The 19,905-nt window shown below is 45.6% G+C and overlaps 7 protein-coding genes across 7 annotated transcripts; all 7 read left to right on the top strand.

Moving 5' to 3' along the window:
* Window positions 1-3,402: 3,402 nt before the first annotated feature.
* BJ212DRAFT_1273197 (MFS general substrate transporter) lies at window positions 3,403-5,486 on the top strand (the record flags this gene model as incomplete). The annotated part of the gene is made up of 10 exons (XM_041331071.1): window positions 3,403-3,576; window positions 3,630-3,696; window positions 3,754-3,887; window positions 3,942-4,048; window positions 4,095-4,603; window positions 4,656-4,769; window positions 4,826-4,917; window positions 4,974-5,107; window positions 5,155-5,287; window positions 5,340-5,486. The coding sequence occupies 10 exons, from the start codon at window positions 3,403-3,405 to the stop codon at window positions 5,484-5,486; spliced, it is 1,611 nt and encodes a 536-aa protein (XP_041192270.1).
* A 660-nt stretch (window positions 5,487-6,146) lies between these two features.
* Window positions 6,147-6,473, top strand: BJ212DRAFT_1273415 (uncharacterized protein; the record flags this gene model as incomplete). Its single annotated transcript, XM_041331083.1, has 1 exon — window positions 6,147-6,473. One exon carries the CDS (start codon window positions 6,147-6,149, stop codon window positions 6,471-6,473), a length of 327 nt encoding a protein of 108 aa, XP_041192269.1.
* Window positions 6,474-7,575: 1,102 nt separating this feature from the next.
* BJ212DRAFT_1273206 (uncharacterized protein) lies at window positions 7,576-8,918 on the top strand (the record flags this gene model as incomplete). Its single annotated transcript, XM_041331073.1, has 3 exons — window positions 7,576-7,807; window positions 7,871-8,277; window positions 8,331-8,918. The coding sequence occupies 3 exons, from the start codon at window positions 7,576-7,578 to the stop codon at window positions 8,916-8,918; spliced, it is 1,227 nt and encodes a 408-aa protein (XP_041192268.1).
* A 2,367-nt stretch (window positions 8,919-11,285) lies between these two features.
* On the top strand, window positions 11,286-11,882 carry BJ212DRAFT_1273376 (uncharacterized protein; the record flags this gene model as incomplete). Its single annotated transcript, XM_041331080.1, has 1 exon — window positions 11,286-11,882. One exon carries the CDS (start codon window positions 11,286-11,288, stop codon window positions 11,880-11,882), a length of 597 nt encoding a protein of 198 aa, XP_041192267.1.
* A 1,424-nt stretch (window positions 11,883-13,306) lies between these two features.
* Window positions 13,307-14,029, top strand: BJ212DRAFT_1300305 (uncharacterized protein; the record flags this gene model as incomplete). The annotated part of the gene is made up of 1 exon (XM_041332970.1): window positions 13,307-14,029. One exon carries the CDS (start codon window positions 13,307-13,309, stop codon window positions 14,027-14,029), a length of 723 nt encoding a protein of 240 aa, XP_041192266.1.
* Window positions 14,030-14,948: 919 nt separating this feature from the next.
* On the top strand, window positions 14,949-15,857 carry BJ212DRAFT_1481665 (uncharacterized protein; the record flags this gene model as incomplete). Its single annotated transcript, XM_041340300.1, has 3 exons — window positions 14,949-15,000; window positions 15,059-15,219; window positions 15,273-15,857. The coding sequence occupies 3 exons, from the start codon at window positions 14,949-14,951 to the stop codon at window positions 15,855-15,857; spliced, it is 798 nt and encodes a 265-aa protein (XP_041192265.1).
* Window positions 15,858-16,344: 487 nt separating this feature from the next.
* BJ212DRAFT_1300303 (uncharacterized protein) lies at window positions 16,345-19,406 on the top strand (the record flags this gene model as incomplete). Its single annotated transcript, XM_041332969.1, has 11 exons — window positions 16,345-16,660; window positions 16,791-16,816; window positions 16,865-16,894; window positions 16,955-17,336; window positions 17,383-17,552; window positions 17,692-18,048; window positions 18,096-18,428; window positions 18,481-18,627; window positions 18,876-18,908; window positions 18,929-18,968; window positions 19,288-19,406. 11 exons carry the CDS (start codon window positions 16,345-16,347, stop codon window positions 19,404-19,406), a joined length of 1,953 nt encoding a protein of 650 aa, XP_041192264.1.
* Window positions 19,407-19,905: the final 499 nt, after the last annotated feature.

The following is a 19,905-nucleotide window of genomic DNA, read 5'->3' as shown; positions in this document are numbered from 1 at the left end:
GAATATAGGTCCTATAGAAATAATGAATCATGGTCGCATGTAGAGGTCGGTGACAGATCGACATACCGCTGGGAGCGTTGGAGAGAATAAACTGATCCGGAAGCAAGAGAAAGCCAAAAAAACTAGCACATGCAAAACTTCAGCGGAATAAAAGAACCACATTCGCACTATGAGCTCATCTTGCAAAGTAATTTATGTGAGTTTTCATCAACACTGTGAAACATTCCCCAATAGTACCTCCTGTCGAGTGTCGTTGCAGTTCACGGAAGTGCCCTACAGCAATCCAGACCGCGAGACACAGTGCAAGGACCTCCCATTCAGTGGCAAGTATCCAAGTCATTGACATCAAAAGTAGGACATCCCCCATATAGCCATCCTGGCACAGATAGGTGCCGGAGACATACCCAAGATGGCGATCTTGATTGTCAGAGATGGCTAATGAGCACAACATCAATAGCTTAGACGTCTAAACGTACACAACATATCCTATTCCAACATATCGTACCTAGGATATGTTTGCGTCAGTACAGCTTGCTAACCACGCTTCAAAACACAAGCCACATACAATGAGATACAGAACGGTCATCAGAGATCAGCGTTGGCTCTGCCGCAAATTAGTTATGATATTTTCACAGCATCCTTTTGATGTGGAAGTCCGCTCACCTAGACTAGTTCAACCTATAACACAATTCTAGCGAGTTGGCTGCTCCTGTAATGGTATCAACCTACCTCTTGTCCGAACGTAAGTCCTAGAAATACCATAATGTCAGTAGTCTTCTCATACTTGATCTTGTTCACCCCAACCGTATATTACCTCAGCACAGGAGGCAACTGCGAATCAATCGAGTCGTCACGGTCAGCATCTTCACGAACCTACAAAATAGCTGCTTATAAGATTTGGATTAATGAACGGCCACCAACTAGGATCGTTCGAGACTAGGGTCATACTATTAGAGGACTCAAGTGAGCGAGCGGGGGAACTTGATGGACATATAACAATCGCATTCGCGCTTAATATACCACCATCCAGCGCTCACATCGCCAAAGTGAGATTTGAAGGGTAATATCTGATCGAAGTAAGTGTTTTAGCTGTGCATCCAGGGATACCGATAGGATCAAGGTAAAAGATTGGTACAAACCAAAAGTACATACATGCGTCGTATATAATTCCCAGTCATAAAACATGATCGACGTATGTAGCCATGAGGGCGGCCGTACAAAGAAAGTGGAAAGTTGTGCAAAGGAGGAAGGGGTTAAGAACGATCAAGTGATGTGGACAAGAATGAAGGCAGTAGGAACGAAAACGACGACGAAAGGGCAATGATGATACACGCTTGAATGCGAAGTTGATAAATGTGTGATGAGTCTGATGACCTTAGCTAGGTTGGTGGTCCACAACATTTACAAATAAGTAACGACAGGATGAGATGGATGCACTGGTGAATAGATAGATCAAGGTCGTCGAGGAACTTGAGGAGCAGATAGTCGGTTGAGAAAGGCAGAATTTCTTCCATCCACGAAAACCCGTCCCAAGGAGACAGACTGATATTGATGGGATCAAGAACCGAAAAATAGGAAGTGTGAACTGTCACAAGCGAGAGTGACAGAGGCCGCTTAAGCGCTTTACATACAAGCTGAAGCCAAGATGTTGAGCAGAGTTTGGGGTCTTTTCGTTGACGTGAGTGTCCGGACTTTGTTCGCTCAGGGTTTGAAGTCGTTCGGAGAAACCGAGAAACGTCCAAATGATAACAGGGTACCAGACATCGCGAGTCGTTATCAAGGAGCATATCTCGTAAACGTATCCCCAGATTCAATTGGCTTGAAATCCTGTCCATGCTAATCAGGGAACTAGTCCCCCCGCACTCGAATGGGGCTATGTCTGACATAGGGTCTTCGACCTCAAAGGAAAAAGCCGAGGGTCCAGGATTCCATGGTGTGTGACTCGGTCCGCTATGAACGTAAGCTTCTGGTGGTCTATCTTGTGCTGTTCGCACTTGGCCAGACGTATGCGACGCCGTGGTCCTTGGCAACTCCTCTCGTGTTGGAAATAAGTTGTGGTCATGTTTGTATGTATTTGGTGGGTGGCGTCGTGTCAACGATTATCTGATAGCCACTGTCACGCTCTGGATCCTAGCTATCAATCGGACACTAAGCTTCGTCGGGCAACCTGGATACTGTATATCCCCCTTTGAGCTGACAGTATTCATTCTTAGGTCTTGTGGTATCCCAATTGGAGTTAGAGTGTAGTCATTGGCAGGGTCAACGACTCACTGCATGAATTCCCCGCTTTCCCTGCAGGTTTTTTTGCTGCACTCACGCGAACTATGCCGTCTGCGAGCCTCCCTTTTGACAGACATGAACTTTGTATCTACAAGGTATGGTACGATTTATATTCAACCAGCTAACAAGGCCAATCTTACCAATCTGCCTCAACGGTATTACAAGGCTCGAACGGATCTGAATAGGTCTTATTGTCTCGCGCGCCGTCCGAGTACAATCCTTGCGGGGAAAAAATCACCCATCTCGGCGGAGTTTCAATTTTTTTGCTGATTGGACCTAGAGAGTTGAGCTATTTCAGCAACTGTTTTTTTGCTGAAAACGCCAGACAAAAATCTTCTCCCTTAGCTGTTCTGTCAGGTGTGCGGCGAGGCCCTGTAACAGGTCACAGGGCAAACATATTTGATAATATTCAAGCAGTGGTGAGCACAAATATATACAAACACGATGTGTCCAAATCAAGGACTGAACATTTTTTAATGCAATGCACTGTACTTAACGGACGACAAAGTGAGGCACCTAGGACACGCGGCAAGTACTATATATTGCTTTCATTTTGGCGTAGCTGGCTGTGTATACCATCAACATTCTCATTTCCTCTTAATTGCAGGACTTATACTTTGAAAGTCGTGGTGAGAAAATACTTCAAAGTCCTTCCCTCGGAACATCTTACAAAGGTCAGAAGACTAGAGCATAATCACTTGACACGTAATGTATGGAAAGGTGACTACATTGACTTGGATAGCCATCCCTTCCTATTATTAAATCGACTTCATCTCCCACTAACCGGTTATCCGAAATTCCGTGGTAAGACAGCAGCTCTGGATGATTGCAATCTAGAATGTAAATCTCGACAACCCACCCAGGTCGTTTGGATTCGGGGGTCTTCCTCGGTCAGCGGCTATATGAAACGGATACAACGTTGGGCTTCTATTAGTCATGCCACCCTATCGGCCAAATTGTCCGACATACTATAGTTGGTGGAGTCCTCCCATCCGGCATGTTCTTATCATCGGCATTGGCAAAAAAATGTTCGCTTTCTGGCGCTCGCGTTATCCATGAACCGTCTATAAAATCATACACTGCCATATAATCTTCAACTCGTACATCCGACATTTTACACCCATGGCAGAGAGCCAGAGTACGAACTTGTCACTTTCAGGGGTCCGGAATGTGGAATTTCATACTGATATCCAGACGCACTCCCCTAGTTCAACATTATCAAATGAACCCATTAAGCTCGACATAGAGCATGCAGTGGTTGAGGATGATCCTCGAATATGGTCAAACGCGAAAAAAGTGAGTTTTTCTATCTTAATATGTAAGTAGGAATTTGTTGAACACAATTACAGACCGCTATATTGTTCATTATATCTGGAGCCTCGATGTTTGCAGGTTTGGCGGTGAACATACAAAACCGTAGGTTGCGTCCGTGAACTTGTTGTATCCGATATTGGGTGAACAGCCAGGGAACAGCCGCCAATGCTCAAATCGAGCAACAGCTTCACGCCAGCAGCGGAGATATCAGCCTGAGTTTGTCTCTGTTCATTCTCGTTCAAGGCAATTTTCCTGTCATTTGGAGTGCAATCAGCGAGATAAAGGGCCGCAAGGTTTGTATTTATAACTACCTTCAGGATGTCGTTTATTCATATGACCGAGCCCAGTTCGTGTACCTACTATCCATCGCACTTTTTATAATCGGATCTGCTATCGTGGCCGTGTCAAGAACTATTGGTTTGGTGATTGGCATGCGAATTGTGCAAGCCGCAGGGTAGGACAGTTCCTTAATCCCTCTTGTCCGTGCTCACTTGGAGTAGGTCAAGCGCAGTTTTCGCTATCGGAGCTGCCACTCTGGCTGATATATACGAGCCGCATCAACGAGGTACAATGATGGGTGTCTACTATTCTGCACCTCTTCTCGGTCCCTCTTTAGGACCAATCTTTGGTGGTGCACTCACGCAGGGCCTCAGCTGGCGGGCGGTTTTCTGGTTCTTAGTCATCTGGGGAGGCATAATCTTTTTGGCGTTCCTTTTCTTGTTCAAGGACACCTTCAGGAAGGAGCGGAGTGTGACTTACCAAAACGTATTGAATTCCAGACTCCGAGAGCAGCGGTCATCGGGAGCAAAGGACGAGTCGCGAAATATTTCCAAGTCAGAAGTAGGTGGAGAAAACCAGACGACTTTGAAAGATGTCGAAGCACAGCGGATGGTTATACCAACACCAGCCATTAAAGACATAACACTGTCTATGGCTGATGTTAACCCTTTCCCTGCATACTTCTCGATTGTCAGCCGCAAGAACAACCTTTTTATCTTGATAGCATCAGGTGCGTGCCCCCATTTCTTACTGAAAACTATTTTTATGCCCTCTTGCGCCAGGCTTAACCTTTGCGTTTAGCTTCAGTGTTACGTATACATGTGCGAGAACATTGTCGATGTATTATGATTATGATGCATTGAAGACCGGCCTTGTTTTGCTTGCCTATGGTGTTGGTGAGTGAATTACAAGAAAACCGGGAACACCTGCCTGACGCATCTACTTATCCCAGGCTGTGTAGCCGGCAGCACATTGGGTGGCCGTTGGTCCGATCGGACCCTTGCTCGGCTAAAGGCCGCAAACGGAGGGGCCAGCTTTCCAGAGGTGAACATTGAACCACTAACTCTAGCTCAGCATGTGGCTGACGCCAATCCATGCAGATGCGCCTCGAGAGCACCAAAATCGCCATGTTGTGGTCACCTTTATCTGTCATTGGATACGCCTGGGTGTGCCAAGAACGAGTCAATATCGCCGCTGTGTGTGTGATGCTGTTCTTTGCAGGATTTCTATCCATGTACGTTCACTCCGCTTTATATTATATTTTGCTCTCATCCACGATAGTTGGATCTACACAAGCACACTGGCATACATTGTTGACGCAAACATTGGTCGCTCATCAATGGCAGTAGCGACGAATAGTTCCTTCCGTGGTCTGTTTGCTTTTGTCGCTGTCGAGATTGCGATTCCTTTACAAGTGAGTCAAGGTCATAACAGCTCGCAGAAGGCCAGATCTGAGGTTAGTATAGGACACAATCGGCGACGGTGGTCTGTATACTCTCTGGGCAAGTTTGATTGTCGTCGCTGAGTGCATGATTCTGCTGGTATTGTACAAAGGACGGAACTGGAGAGAAGCCAGTGTTGAACGGGAGAAGCAGAAGCTAGATGCCAAGTAAGGAGTAAATGATCATCTATGAGGTCCGATCGACGCTGATTGGATATTGAGAGGCAGGAAGTAACGTGGCCATAGAAAGGGGACCGTAAATAGTATAAGTGGGTACCAGTATATATACGGAATCATTTTAAAGCGTATTTGCCGCCGATCATCGACGTGTGACTAGTTGGTCCACAGTGAGTGGAGGCATTGTTCCATGGCCGGCCCGGGGTTCCAATGCATTCGGAAGGTCGTCATCTCTCCCTCGAAATGTGCAAAATACCTTGCACGCCTGGAGACTTGGTCCGAGGATGGGCTCGTCACCCGTGCAGACTGTGAATCCGTTATCGGCTGTCTCCAACACTGTTGCCTTGTCCTCCGTGAAGGTTGCGCCTTCTTGCCTTCATTCTATCGCCTTCAAGCTTCATTCAAGTCATCTTCACCTCAATCCAAACACCGCATCCCATCCAAAGTTTCATCGGATGTTGTCTGGTGTCGTTTCCAGCTCAGCGCAGTCGAATGTGCTGGGGTTCACCATCCCGTGCCCCCTCCCCTTCCTTTACAGGTCTTTATGGATGCCTCAACTTCCTTTGGCATTGGCTTCTTAGCCGATGGCTGCTGGCTCGGTTGGCGCTTGCTCCCAGGGTGGAAGTTAGATGGACGCGACATCGGGCGGGCAGAAATGGTGGCCGTTGACCTCGGTCTTCGCGCTCTGATTCATTTCGGCCTTCGCGATGCCCATATCTGCTTCTGCTCTGACAATCAGGGAGTGGAAGGTGCCATCAGAGCCGGTCGCTCTCGTAGCCCTGCACAGAATGATATTCTACGCAGTCTGTTGGCATTCACTCATAACCACGGTATATGGTTTTCTGTCAAGTGGGTCAAATCGGCAGATAACTTATCCTTATCAGACGGTATCTCGAGGGGTACCTTTCCCCACCCCAAATTGCGTTTTAGTCACCATCCGCCCATTCCTGCCTATCTTAAGCCCTTTGTAAAGCTCGTTTAGGGTGCTTTGCATCTCGTGTCATGGCTCTCGTTCAGCGCTGTTGTTTTCATTTCTTCAAACGTTTCTTGCAGTCAGTTCTCGTAACACTTTGTATTTCTCATCGCTCTCGGATCTACCGTGGCACTCGTATTTCGCCCTGCACTCATGTCTTGGCCCATCGCTTGGCCTTTGGGCCCTTGTATTTGAATGTCAGTTGTGTCATGCAATATTTTAATTCTCTCCTTCACTCCGTTCTCTTTCAGGGCCTCCCGTTGAGATGTTGAACGTGCTAGATCGTCATATTTAAAGAAAGTCTGACTGAGAATGTTGTTTTCGAAGATCACCAGCTGATCATGATGGATCCGCGATTTTCACTACAGCGACGGCCAGAATTCAACATATAGATAGGAGGGTACAATCTGTTCTGTCGTTCGAAAAGCTGAATTCGAGCTACTAGCTAGTAAGTACCTTATACCGAGCTTGAGAAAACTTTGAACGTAGAAGATGGGGGGAAATGACTTCATACCTCAATAAATGCTGAGAAAAGTAGCTCCTGTCACGTCACCCGTCTAAAACCCTGTGACATCCCACCATTCGCTGTTCAAACGTTCACTATTATCATGATACACCCAGGCAGTGTTTCTGAAACTTCTTTCAGAGACGTATCAAAACATCCTCGCATGCTCTTGCGCACATATTCTCCGGAACTACCGACACATCATTATTCCTGATAGGCTCACCATTTATTTCTCATTTTTAAAATCATTCATACGGCCGTTCGGTCGTGGTGTTGCTCGACGGTCTATGATAGAATTATTACAAATATCTGTCGGAAATCTCCAAATCGTATCATGACGACCATCATGGGCGTTAACTATTAGGTTCGAACGTTCTCCTGCCGCTGGGCAATATTAGATTCGCAATCATATCACAAGGCTTCGCAGGCTTGCTTCGTACTAGTACATAGGTCACAAGTCTAGGATTGATCATATACAGCCATATTGCAGCACACGGTGGGCGCAAACAGTGATCGTCGCACCCCTTTATCGGGTGAGCTCTTCGAGTCTTATCTATCGAGTGCTCTCTTACTTTCTCTTCCCACAAATCACTCCTGCAACTCACAATGTCTACCTTGCGAAATGCGCCAGCTGGTACACGTCGGGCATACCCCTTTCGCCCCAGGGTAACAGAGTCCTCACAACCTGACACCTCCTTCATCCTCAAAGATCTTGCAGACAAGGTAGCCAAGTTCAAACGGAGCACGGATACTCTTAGTCCTGTAGAAATTACAAATGTCAAACCAATTGCTTCATACTCATGGATCGAGGCTGCAACGCCAACGATCGCCGTCCCTGGTAAGCATATAGTCCATGTCTGAGTAAGATCAGGTTGATCAACGTCCTTCTGATGTCATATAGGTTCTCCCAGAGTCTGGTTCACAGGCCCCCAGCGTGTCCCGGCTGACTCTGGAACACGCTTTGTGGACCAAAATGCTTTCTACATGCGAAAAATGTCCCCCCTCATCCCGCTATTCGCAGCCATCGATGATATGAATCCTAGTTTCTACTACAAGCAGTTTGACTTCATCACGGACCGCAACAACCTTCGCAAGCTTCTCCGCTGGGCCAGTGGCTCATCGGATGAGAAAGACTTCCGCATCGATATCGATGTAGCGGGCTCGACGTGCTTGTTCACACGCCTTGAGGCACAGAACACGGACACCGTGCAAGGCTTTATGGGGTATGGACATGAGTATGAAAAAGCTGCCACGAGAGTCACTCGCGGCTGCGAGAGAGCCACTGGACATCATCGGATGATTTCCATCGTAAGACTCTTGCATCCTCAGTCGGGTCACTCGCAACATAATGTATTTGACAGGACATTGGTGAACTGAAGATTCTCCTTCGTTTCACAATTGAGGCGTGCACATCTTCTACCAATGACACGAACGACGAGGACGACCTCCTAGCAGCCTTCTCAGGCCTGGGTATTGGCGGAGCGTCTGCCTCCAGCAGCCGGGATACTAAGAAGCCTCAAGCCACGGTCCCAACCGTCCGTGGCGTTTCCATCACCCAAACAACTCCACGCAAAGTCGTCCCGCAATCCTCTCTCATTGAGCTCAAGACACGCGCTGCCCACCGAGAGCTCGACTGGGCAGAAATTTATCCTCAGCTTTATCTTTCTCAGACAGCATTCTTGTATATCGCGAAGCACGAACGCGGTAACTTCAACACCCTGGAGAAAGTACAGCTTGGCTCGGCGAGCATGCAGACCCATGCCCGACGTGCTGAGCAGGGTGTCGCGAAGTTGAAACTCGTGCTTCAGGATATCTTAGATGCTGCGAAAAAGGAAGATGTGGGGGTAGGCTTGAGTTTGGTGTCAAAGGATGGCAAGTTGGCATTGTACAAGCGCCTTGAGGGGACTGGGAAAGGGCCGGGAAAAGATATCACAGACAAATTCAATTGATGTGGGATTACTATCCTGGTAAGTAAGGGACGCTTTGACAACTCGTTGTGTAGGATATGGCTGGAGCGATATTTTTGTATTCTGATCGAATTTGAAAGACGTACTTCTTGCTGCACACGTTGCACACAGGATTGATGCAACGTCGGTAATTCGTGAGACCGACAGCTCGTCCATGCAAGCGTTCAGTGTAGGACCTCAAACAAGATTCATCAGTAAAGTCCAATTTTCTCACAGAGGTCACAAACTTCGGGTCTTGTGACAGCAAATCACAGAGCCCCACAGTTTGCGCAGGTTCACAGCACACAGTGATACAGCGACTCCAGTCCAAATCCACCCACAGACTCGGATTTCAATGTATAATACTATAGTAGTATAGCCTTGCAAAAATTCACAAGTCTCACACACTAGTACCAAGCACAGTGTATCAATAGTATACTTGTACTGGTGCAAAAGTGGCAATACAAATTTTCAGCTTAAGTTCGAGTTTGGCTTGGCAATATACACTCGGTTTGAATGAGACAAATTGGCATACAACACATAACATGGTAGTTACGAAGACAGGACAGCATAAAACAACTATTAAACACTAAAAAATAAATCAGTCAAGCTGAATCATGGGGGTCCTGCCATGCGAGATATCCAATGTTGTTCCTGTAAAGAGTTAGAAACTGATATGAGCACAGAACTGATATGAGCACAGAGCGCATCACACCCACCACACGAATGTGATCCACCTTGTCTAGTGAGATGACTAGGAGGGACAGACCAACCGTGCATATTGCAAATAACCCTCATACATCCCAGGCCAAGGTCTGTGTCATCTAGTCTCTTCTCAGTGGCTTCCACTCGGAATTTCAGCAGGCTTGCAAACACCTCGTTTTCCTGCATTACACAATCTGCAAGTGCCTTCTGAGCCCGGTAAACATTGTGCTTGGCTCTCACGAGATTCATCATGATCCTCACCTTGGATTCAGTGGGTTCCTGGTCAGACTATGTTGAAATGTAAGTTGTACAATAATGATGGACAACATGAATAACTCACCATTGCATTCACAGCTTCAAAAATTTCATATAGGTTGCATATGCCGCTACTATCATGGTCATCATTATGATGTTGATCATGAGGGTGAGGGCCAGTGTGGGTGCAAGAAGCACTCACTGATAGTGATTGCAAAGTACCAAGATCAAACTTGAGTGGTGAGGATAACATGATGTGGAAAGACTGACTCATGGAAATTGCTGAACTACAGTTTGTATCATCTTTCTCTGCAATCATCATTCTCCATGAGCATGCCACCAACTCATTGCCTTTCATGCAGGAAGGAATTCAGGGATCATACTTCTGTTGCTTGACATATGAGCCAACCACGGTCTGGATGCAATACATGGCTACAAGACTTAATCCAGCTTCACTCCGCCCTTCCACCTAGTGAGGATTCAGCAGATGATCCTATGGCAGCAGGTGACATCGGTGAACCTCATGAGTCTTACCATGAACAACTTGAAGGACAGTACTTTGATGGAGGTGAAAATTGGAGCAAGGAGTGCGAGGCTGAAGTAACCAACTACTTTCCTGAACCCCTGCTAGCCTTTGAAGAAGGCTACACATTTCTGAGTTTGTTTGACACTGATGAAAATAGCATCCATCGCAAAATGAACCTGTACTATCCGTTCAGCAGTTGGAAGGAATGGGAGATTGCAGCATGGCTTCTGCATTCAGGCCTGAGCATGGGCAAGATAGATTCATTCCTGTTGCTGGAGATGGTAAGTTTCTTAATTTCAAACACATTAGGGCAGCTTGATTTGGGGAGCACTTAGATAAATGATTTGCCTTTATCATTCTGCTCAGCTAAAGAGTTATGAGGTCGGGCTGAAATGCTACCAGGTGGTCCACATTGGAAATTGAAAGTAATTCACACATCCCATTCCACCAAGACGCTGGTTGTTCTCTACTGGTGAGATCTGCTCGAGTGCATTGCCAGTATTTTCAACCATCCTTTATTTTGCAACTGTCTAGACCTCACTCCTTGCAAAGTGTATGCCACATCACAGAAGCTGTCTTGGGTATATACTGAGTGGATGACAGGGCAACATGCTTGGGACATGCAGGTACGTATTATATCCCTCTTGAGGTCACCAGCTCATGTGTTCTTGAAGTTGGCGCTACCTCATGGTGCAACTCTTCTTGGTGTCATTCTATCCTCAGACAAGACATGTATCACCACATTGACAGGTGATTGTGTTGCCCATCCACTACTTATCAGCCTTGCCAATATTCACATGAATACATGATTGAAATCATCCTTGAACACTTTCCTCCTCACTGCCCTGCTACCAGTCCCAAAATTTGTTCATAAGAACAAATGGATGAAGGGCATATTGCAGGATCGCCTTGTTCATCAGTGCTTGGATATCATACTAGAACCATTGAAGTTGGCTGCTCAACTGGGCATCATGATGTCAGATCCAATTGGATGCAGCCATTATTGCTTCACTCCACTTGCTAGTTACATTGCTGATACTCTGGAAGTGATGATGCTGGCATGTGTTGGTGGAAAGACATCTCCAGTGACCATGGCCATGTACAAACAGTTTGGAGATGCCTTTCACCATGAACCCTGGACAAAATCAACAACTCTTGCGCAGCTGGATGTTGTATGCTCATGTGCTGATCCACATAACCTCGAGGCGTTCTTCCATGAAGTGCAGAAGTTCTGCCTGAATGGCGTCAAGAAACCATTCTGGAGTGACTGGCCACTAGCTGAACCCTCCCATTTCCTCACACCTGAATCACTGCACCACATTCACAAGCAGTTTTATGACCATGATGCCCAATGGATTATCATTGCTGTGGGAGAGTCTGAGTTAGATTTTCGGTTCTTGGTTTTACAGCCTACTACTGGTTACTGGCATTTTCATGGAGGCATATTGAAGCTCAAACAAGTCACTGGTCACTGTCATTGAGACATTCAATGGTTGATCATTGCACTCAGTGCAGATGCAATGCCTCCTGGCATCATGACTTCTGTACATGCACTCATGCATGACCATCGACAATTGGTACATACCCAAACTCAAGCTAATGCAGAACATTGTTCCTAGCATCTGTAGCTCTGGTGTTATAGGCCAATGGTCTGCTGATGTGACTGAACATGCACACATTATGGAGGTCAAAAACCCTGCAAGATTGACCAACAACAATAATTACGATCCGCAAATATGTCATTATCTTGACTGCACTGATAAGTGTAATAGGTTTGATCTTGCCATCGGTCTTTTGGATGGCAAGCTGAGCATTGAGGATCTGGAAGTTGTCAGAGAGAAGCACAAAGATGATGACATTGATGAGGATGTGGATGTGGAGATTGTCCCTGTGGAAATTCCATCCAGGACTCAGTGACCTGATCAGCTGCATCCTATCACAGACTATTTCACAATCACCAAAATACTATAGCACAAAAAAGTAGGATCAATACCCATCCCACTATGCTCTTTCATTGTTGGGTGCACTGCCCTCCATCTTGCATATGATCCTTCTATTAGGAATATCAGTGTTGATGAAGTTGCCATCATGTTCAACCTACCAGACCTTTGCCCAGCTCTTGCTGATTTCCTTCACCATGAGGTGACATCTGGACATCATGTTCATGTAACCAGTGGTCCTTGAAGAGCTGGACCTGAAGCTGAACTTCCATTTGATAAGCTTCAAGTCTGGTTCAAAATATGTTTACAAGAAACAGACTTTCACAACACCCATAAAATTCACCCAGCTCAGATGTTAAACTGTGCACCACCTAGTGGGCCCTGGACTTTGGGTTGTTATGACACTGTCATTATCCAGACCAGCACAGAGCAGTCATGGCCTACTGGTGGTCTTTCAGGTGTGCTTTCTGTTTCATTGTGACATCCACTATATACTAAAAAATGAGCACCGCAGGTCACTTGGTAGCCCAAATCAGACTTCTCATATGGCCTATTGGCAAAAGTGGTACACCATGGTCTTGGGAAGATCAGTTCATTGCCTATTTGCAATGATTTGATATCTCTAGTGAATGTGATCTGACTACTCAGCTACATGTGCTGAGAAGATCAAAGTGCTCTAATGGCACTCGGATGGGGGACATCATTCCAGTTTCTCAGCTGAGAGCACCTGTTCATCTTGTCCCTTGCTTCAGCGCAACTGCAGACACATGTTTTACTGCCTACAACAGCATGGAGCATGCATCTGAGTTTTGGCTAAACTATTTTTGGGACAAAAATAGCTTTTTTGCACTGTCAACTTAATTCATACCTGATAAGCAACACTTTCATGCACTAAAATTACAATTACCCACATAGAGACAGTACCTGTGTTGAATTGAGCTCTTTGTCCTCTCTTGCATGCAGTCATGTCACCAGCTTGGGAACATGGAAAAACTGTGGGTTATGGGATGAAGCTCTCATTACTGATGTCGGTGCCCATTATCAATGATGTACCAACACTGGACAAACTCACCACTCTTGAACTCAATCACTTAATCTTGCATGAACTGTTGCCACAAAAAGATGATGCAGAGATTAGTTATGTATTGTTGCAGATTTTTAAATCATTTACCTTTCAACTCCCAGATGTGACAGAGCTACAGGTCCCATTACATAAAATTTGCTATTGGGACGACAGACTTCACAGAAAGTTTGCCACCATAGGTGAAAATGACCTGGCTCATCTGTATGACAAAGATGAATGCCAGTGGAACTGGCCGCTCCTGAAATTGCACCACAATGATGTCAAGCAGTGGCTGCTCCCTAGTGATGGGAGTCTTGGAGATTGGCAGGAGGAGAGCACCATGGCAGATGTGGAGTCTGGAAGTGGAGGTGGTGGCGGTTCATCTTTTGAGCCTGCCAGTAAGGAAGAACTCCTGGGCCCCTCTGGGCTGCAGCCAGAAGATGGTGACTTGGGCTTGGATACACCCTCACCACTGTTTGAGGGAGTCTTTGTGATGTTCTTCAATGTTTTACGTTTTGCACTCACCCAGAAGGTGCCAAAGATTGTACAGGAGACCAACCCAGTCCCACACCTGTGGAGTGCAGGAAACTCTACACGCCCTGTGAAGGATGAAGAAGTTTCATGAAAGCCTGACCTTGTGTTATTGGATGATGTAGAAGCTTGATGGGACACAATCAAGGTGGTTTGCGAGCTGACATTGCGACCATACTCAGCTATGGGCACAATAGGAAATATACTGGATAACAAGGTGTTCCTTCTCTTCAGATGACAGCCTTGGAGGCAGTTCATTTTATTTGTGTCCATGACCAAAGCATATCGTGAACTTTGAGTTCATATGTATGACCACTCAGGTGCCATTGTAATGCCTCCAATTAACATTGACACTCACCCAAATGATTTCCTGAAAATCTTTTCATGCCTTGTCTTTGGTAAACTTGAGTGCCTGGGGTATGACCCCTCGATCGTCATCCTTACAAAAACGCTGCAACCTGCCCAACTTGAAAGTGCATTGACTTTTCTCTGCCCCAGCATAAACAGGTCACCAGACACGATGGAAGGCATTGTTGAGAGCATCCCCTCCCTTTCCATCAGATGCAAGATGTATCTGAGAGCATGACCCCCCTCATCCTGTGCGTCAGCTAAATATCCCTGATGATCCTCTTTGTCCTCCTCTTCCTGATCCAATCAGTTGAATCCTCATCAACAATCACATGTACAACATCCTTGAAGTCATATTTTCTAGTCAAGGGCTTGTTGGTCATGGTACTGTTTGTTATCTGGCACAGAGGGGTAACAAAGAATACATTATCAAAGATCATTGGGTTCTTGGGAGTAAAGTGGATGCCTTGAATGAAGTCAAGATGTTGCAGGTGATGAAAGATGTTTGTGGTGTTCCACAACTCATTGATCACTGGCTTGTCGAGATCAAGCCCAGGGAGGTTGATCAAATGGGGCTTTATCATTACAAACTGTTGAATAGCATTCAAAGCGCTGTCCGCACACATGTTCATTTGGTGTTGAAACCTCACGCCTGACTGTTATATATGTTCTGGATGAAGGCAGAGTTGTTGTGCGCTATTTGGGATATCATCAAAAGTAACTATATATTCAAAACCCCCTCCCTCTTTTACATTCAACTGACCCAATCTTCCAGTTCAACAGATAGCAGTGGAAGAGAAGGGCGTTCTTCATCGTGATTGTAGTCTCAACAACTCAATGATCAAAGATGATGGTAACAGATCCCATGGAACCTTGGTTGATTGGGAGTTTGCCATATTTATCGCCCAAGGTCAAAAATATGTTAGAGGTGGGATGGTGAGTTTTATACTTTCGAAAGCATTTATTCATCGGCTGATATCGACAATTAGGGCACAATGCCTTTCATGTCACAGTTGTTCCTGTTCCAGCTCTCTGAGGCTGTTAGTAGCATTGCAACACCTGAATGCAGCTTGAAGTGTGCCTTGAATTCCCATGTGGTTCCAGCTTGCCTCATCATACACCGCTTTGAAGATGATCTCGAGTCAGTCTTCTACATCTTCATATGGATCTGTATCAGATACAGGGGTCCCCTTGGTGTCAAGTGTGTCCTTGATAAAAGGTATGACTGGCTGGTGCACAAATGGTCTGCTGTCACATTCAAGGCCTGCAATGATGAGAAGACTACATTCTTCTACCATTCACGTGCACACAAATTCGAGGAGCAATTCCACCCCTATTTCAAAAACCTTGTCCCGCTTGCAGTGAAATGGTATGAATTGATAAGGAATAAAGGACCATTGAACACAGTCACTTTCCAGGAGGTCCTTCATTTATTAGACAAGCACATTGCTGAACTTCTGAAGGAGCTTTCCCCCAAGCTTCTGTTCACACGTAAAATCCTCAAAGGACTCCCACTGCCTGACATTCCTGTTCCTGCTGTGGATCCTGGAGTCAGTGCTGAAACAACAAAGTGAAAGTTGTCAGACAGTGATGCAGACCCACCCAAGTTGATCACATCTCATGACATAACACATGGGGGTCAGATCTGGATGATGGAACCTATACCACAGCCTAAATGCAACAGAACAACATAACTAACTACATAATTTCTCGCTTGTATGTGACAATGGCACACAATTAGTTTATGATCTCTTTCTTATCAATTAATTACATCATGATATTAGTCAGATCATATACAGTCGAGTGGATTCCCACACACTACTTGAGTCACTTCATCACTCTCCACTCATTGGACAATGTAACATGGAGAAAAGGACATACGAGGTTCATGAAGGGATGTGAGGTAGAGCATTTTCTCACTCATTCTGACTCACCAGCACACACAAGGACCACCTTGAAGCTGCCTCTCAGATCAAATTGAGTCAGATCAGATAGAAAGGCCAGGTTAAAAGGCAAGTTCTCCTTGATTATCACTTTGGGGGCTGACATCTGTCTTTGGTCATGCCTGATAGCCCAGAGAAAAAGCAGACCAAATGGAAAGCTGCTGACAATGATCTCACAGGCATCAAGCCAAAGAAATCACAAGCTCCTGATGCAGATGATTCTCAACACCCTCAACATTTGGGACGTCCAGGTGTGGGGAAGGGAGGCAGGAACATTCAGTTAGAGCAACTAGATGCTATCATGGATGCTCCATTGTGGACTAGCCAGCCCAAGGGCTCTCACTCCCTCAATCCAACTTTACCAATCAACCCTGTTGCTCCTGAACTGCCCCACAAGGGTCGTGGAAGTCATTCAAAGGCAGATTTCATTTACTGTAAGTAACTGCACTAATTATTTAACAGAAAAACCAGCTCCCTCCCCCATATGACCTCTTGGAGCAACCAGTTCCAAACTCCACAACTCCCAATGCCATGACTACCAATGCCACAATTCCCAATGCCAAGATTCCCAGACCATGGCCCAAAAAAAGGTGAGTTTTTGGCCCTGACTTATTAATGATTAATATATCATTACACAGACTGTTACTCCTCCCCTGAGTGTGAAGACAGTGAGCAGCCAACCCATTTTTTTACAATGCAAAGATGGTGGACAGTTTGTATTTTCTCAGCCCATCATACCCCCTGGCACAGAACCTGACCTCCAGTTGTTAAATAACTCATTTGTAGCTGCAGCTAAGCCAAAGGCAACACGTGTGGCTTCCAACACCTCCCAATGCCAGCTTCCTGTCAACACTTCCAATACAGCTGGTGGTCATCTCACTACTAGTGGTGGACCTTTACCACAGACAGCAGTCTTGAGAACAGCCTCAACCACCTCAGCAGATGCCCACTTTTACCATAGTTTGGACCCTGCCCTCTGGCCAACTGGACCTCAACTTATGGAATCCGAAAGTTCTGACTCTAGTGAGGGTGACAGTTCCTCTGATGATGGTAGTGAAGACAAGCCCATTGGTTGGAGGGCAGTTGGGGGGCATCATAGCATGCACCCTGGTGAGATCTTGCCCTCACCATCTGTGATCACACTGATGAGTTCTAGGTTTTTCTGGGGAAGTGCAACAACCCCAACCTAAGGTTGTGTCCACTCTTCCAACAGATTTTCAATTTCAATTTTCACATGACAAAGATGACCAAGTGGCCAAGAAAACATTTGCAGTCAATGGCAACTCAAGCAATAGTTCATTGATGGACAACAGGAATTCTCCCGAGGTATTAGCCCCTCCATTAATTGGATTGCACTAATCTTTTCCCTTCAAAGCCCGCAGATGTCTTACAACTTCACCACAAGAAGAATGGTCATCCCCGCATGCCTGATCCTGAACTCTTAGACCTTCTCTGAAGTGCCAAGACAAACACTGGCAAGTCCAAGGTGAACGTGCAGGCAGTCAAAGGTGCAGCAAAATCTAAGGAGGTTGAAGGGCCTAATGCTACCCAGCTGTGTTGGTATGGTCCCCACTGGAGAAGCTTCCTCCAGGATGCCAAGGGAGGATGCCATGTGCAGCAAGCATTAGAAAACCCCTTCCTGAAGCTTGTCAACAATTTGCCAGTCTCTATCATGGAATCTCTTTCAGCATTGCTAATACAATGGCTCAAAAACAGCAGACAAGTTGAAGCTGATATGTTATTTTTTCCCTTGAGATATCATACTAATCCACGACATCTACCAGATGTGTGGCCTGCTCACAAGCCTGACATGGTGAGGCTGGTGCGTATCTCTCTTGTTGTGCGCCCCATCCCTTACCTCGTTTCTAGTTGTATGATGATTTAGCAATGTGGTGTTCTGACCTTAAGAAGGTCGCTATTGCCATCATACCTTCCACATACAATCTTGTCCCCCCAGCCACCATTCCTGTCCAGGAGCATGCAGCTTGGGTTCAAAACACCACCACTGGTTTTCTAGATGGTTCCATGTTTCTTCATGATGGAGTGGATGAACTTGGGAAAACCAAGAACTTTGCTCACCCTGGACTTCATGAGGCCACCATACTTTTCCTGTACACTGGGTCCTATTGTATTGCTCACAGGCGGCCTGATATATTTCAGAAGGAGATACCATTAACCTGCTTAGCTCTTGTCTGCACAACAGTATTTTCTTGGTACTGGCACACTACTAATTTACTGATACTTTTTTTTTAAGTTCAATTGTGTCTTTGATGGCCTCATTAAGAACAGAAACAGCAAATCTTTCCTGAAGTTCACTGCTAAGGAGTACGAGCCCATTTATAAAGCAATGCTCAAGCTTCTTAATGATGTCATGGACAACCCCTACCATGGTCCAAGGCTGGTACAACAGCTTCATGCATGGGCCAAAGCTGGATGGTGAGTTGGCCCTTTTTACAATGTTTGGCACTGATAAATTTCACAAGGGCAGAGTCCTGTAAGCTTGACAGCATTGACCCATTGAAGTGCCGCCACCTGTGCATCCAGCTTGATTGAGTACCACACACATACCTACTATATCATTTTTCTATTTTTGTTTACTGTCACATAGTCATGTGATTCAATCTATTATTGATCATACACTATTCTTAGATCAGAGGTCCAATTAGCATGATTTCTGCGAAGGTTTGTGAGTCTCTGTACAGACACATACAGAGAAAAATGATGCTATTGGGTATGTACTGGGTGAGTCTGTGAGTGTATGTACAGATGTTCACAAACAAAGGTACTACTGTGGTGAGCTAGCTAGTAGGGACTAAGCTGTGTGTCTGGTGTGCTGTGTAGGTCTGTCCAGATTGTGGGAATTTACTGATGCTTCTGAGTTAAAATATGATTGCTAGAAACTCAAGTTACAAACTAAGTACATCATGACACTGGCAGGTGCTTAGAGATAATATCTTCAATAACAAGCAGTGAACTAAATATTATCTGGCATCCTACTGGTGTTCCAGTCTTATGTAGAAACACTGTTTAATTCATTTCTAACATTTTGATGGACTATTAGAGGCATCTGATTTGAGTGCACTGTTATTATTGATTGGAAACTCGTCCAAAGTTTGTTTTCTGGATGTGCCAACATGGAGTACAGTGGTGTTGGGCCTTGGAGAGCAGAAGGGTGGCTGAAGCTGATTGTTGGGAATTGGGACAGATGGTTGACAACCATTCATTAGGCTGTGTGTTGAAGGTTCAAACTGAGGATGACAGAATTAAAAGAGGTTTCACAAAATGAAAAAAAAAAATCAAACCTGAAGCAAGGCAATAACCTTTGCAAGTTTCTGCTCCTTGGATAAAATATCAAGACAAGACTGCAGTCCCTTTAAACACCACTGCCATTTGAACCAGGAAAGGAGGTGACGATTCCAGAAAACCTGGAATATGTGGTTGAGAGTGTCATTCCATGGATTTGGAGCATGTGACAGGTGAACAGCCCAGTTTTGAGATGCATAATTGAGAGCATTGAAGGTTCAACTACTCTGCTAGCTTGCAGAGCAGAAGAAAGAAAGAGGGCTCTACCTCTGGGGTGAGAGGAAGGCCTGCTGTTAAGAACCATGCTCAAAGGAGAGAGAGACTGACTCAGAGGGGCTTGGCCTCAGCTCGTATGCTGTGCCCCTTACCTGAGTAT

The sequence above is a fragment of the Suillus subaureus genome (assembly GCF_016647635.1).
Source record: "Suillus subaureus strain MN1 chromosome Unknown BJ212scaffold_19, whole genome shotgun sequence".
NCBI lineage: Eukaryota > Fungi > Basidiomycota > Agaricomycetes > Boletales > Suillaceae > Suillus > Suillus subaureus.
Note: the sequence above shows the minus strand (reverse complement) of the source record. Positions and strands in the feature narration are given on the sequence as shown.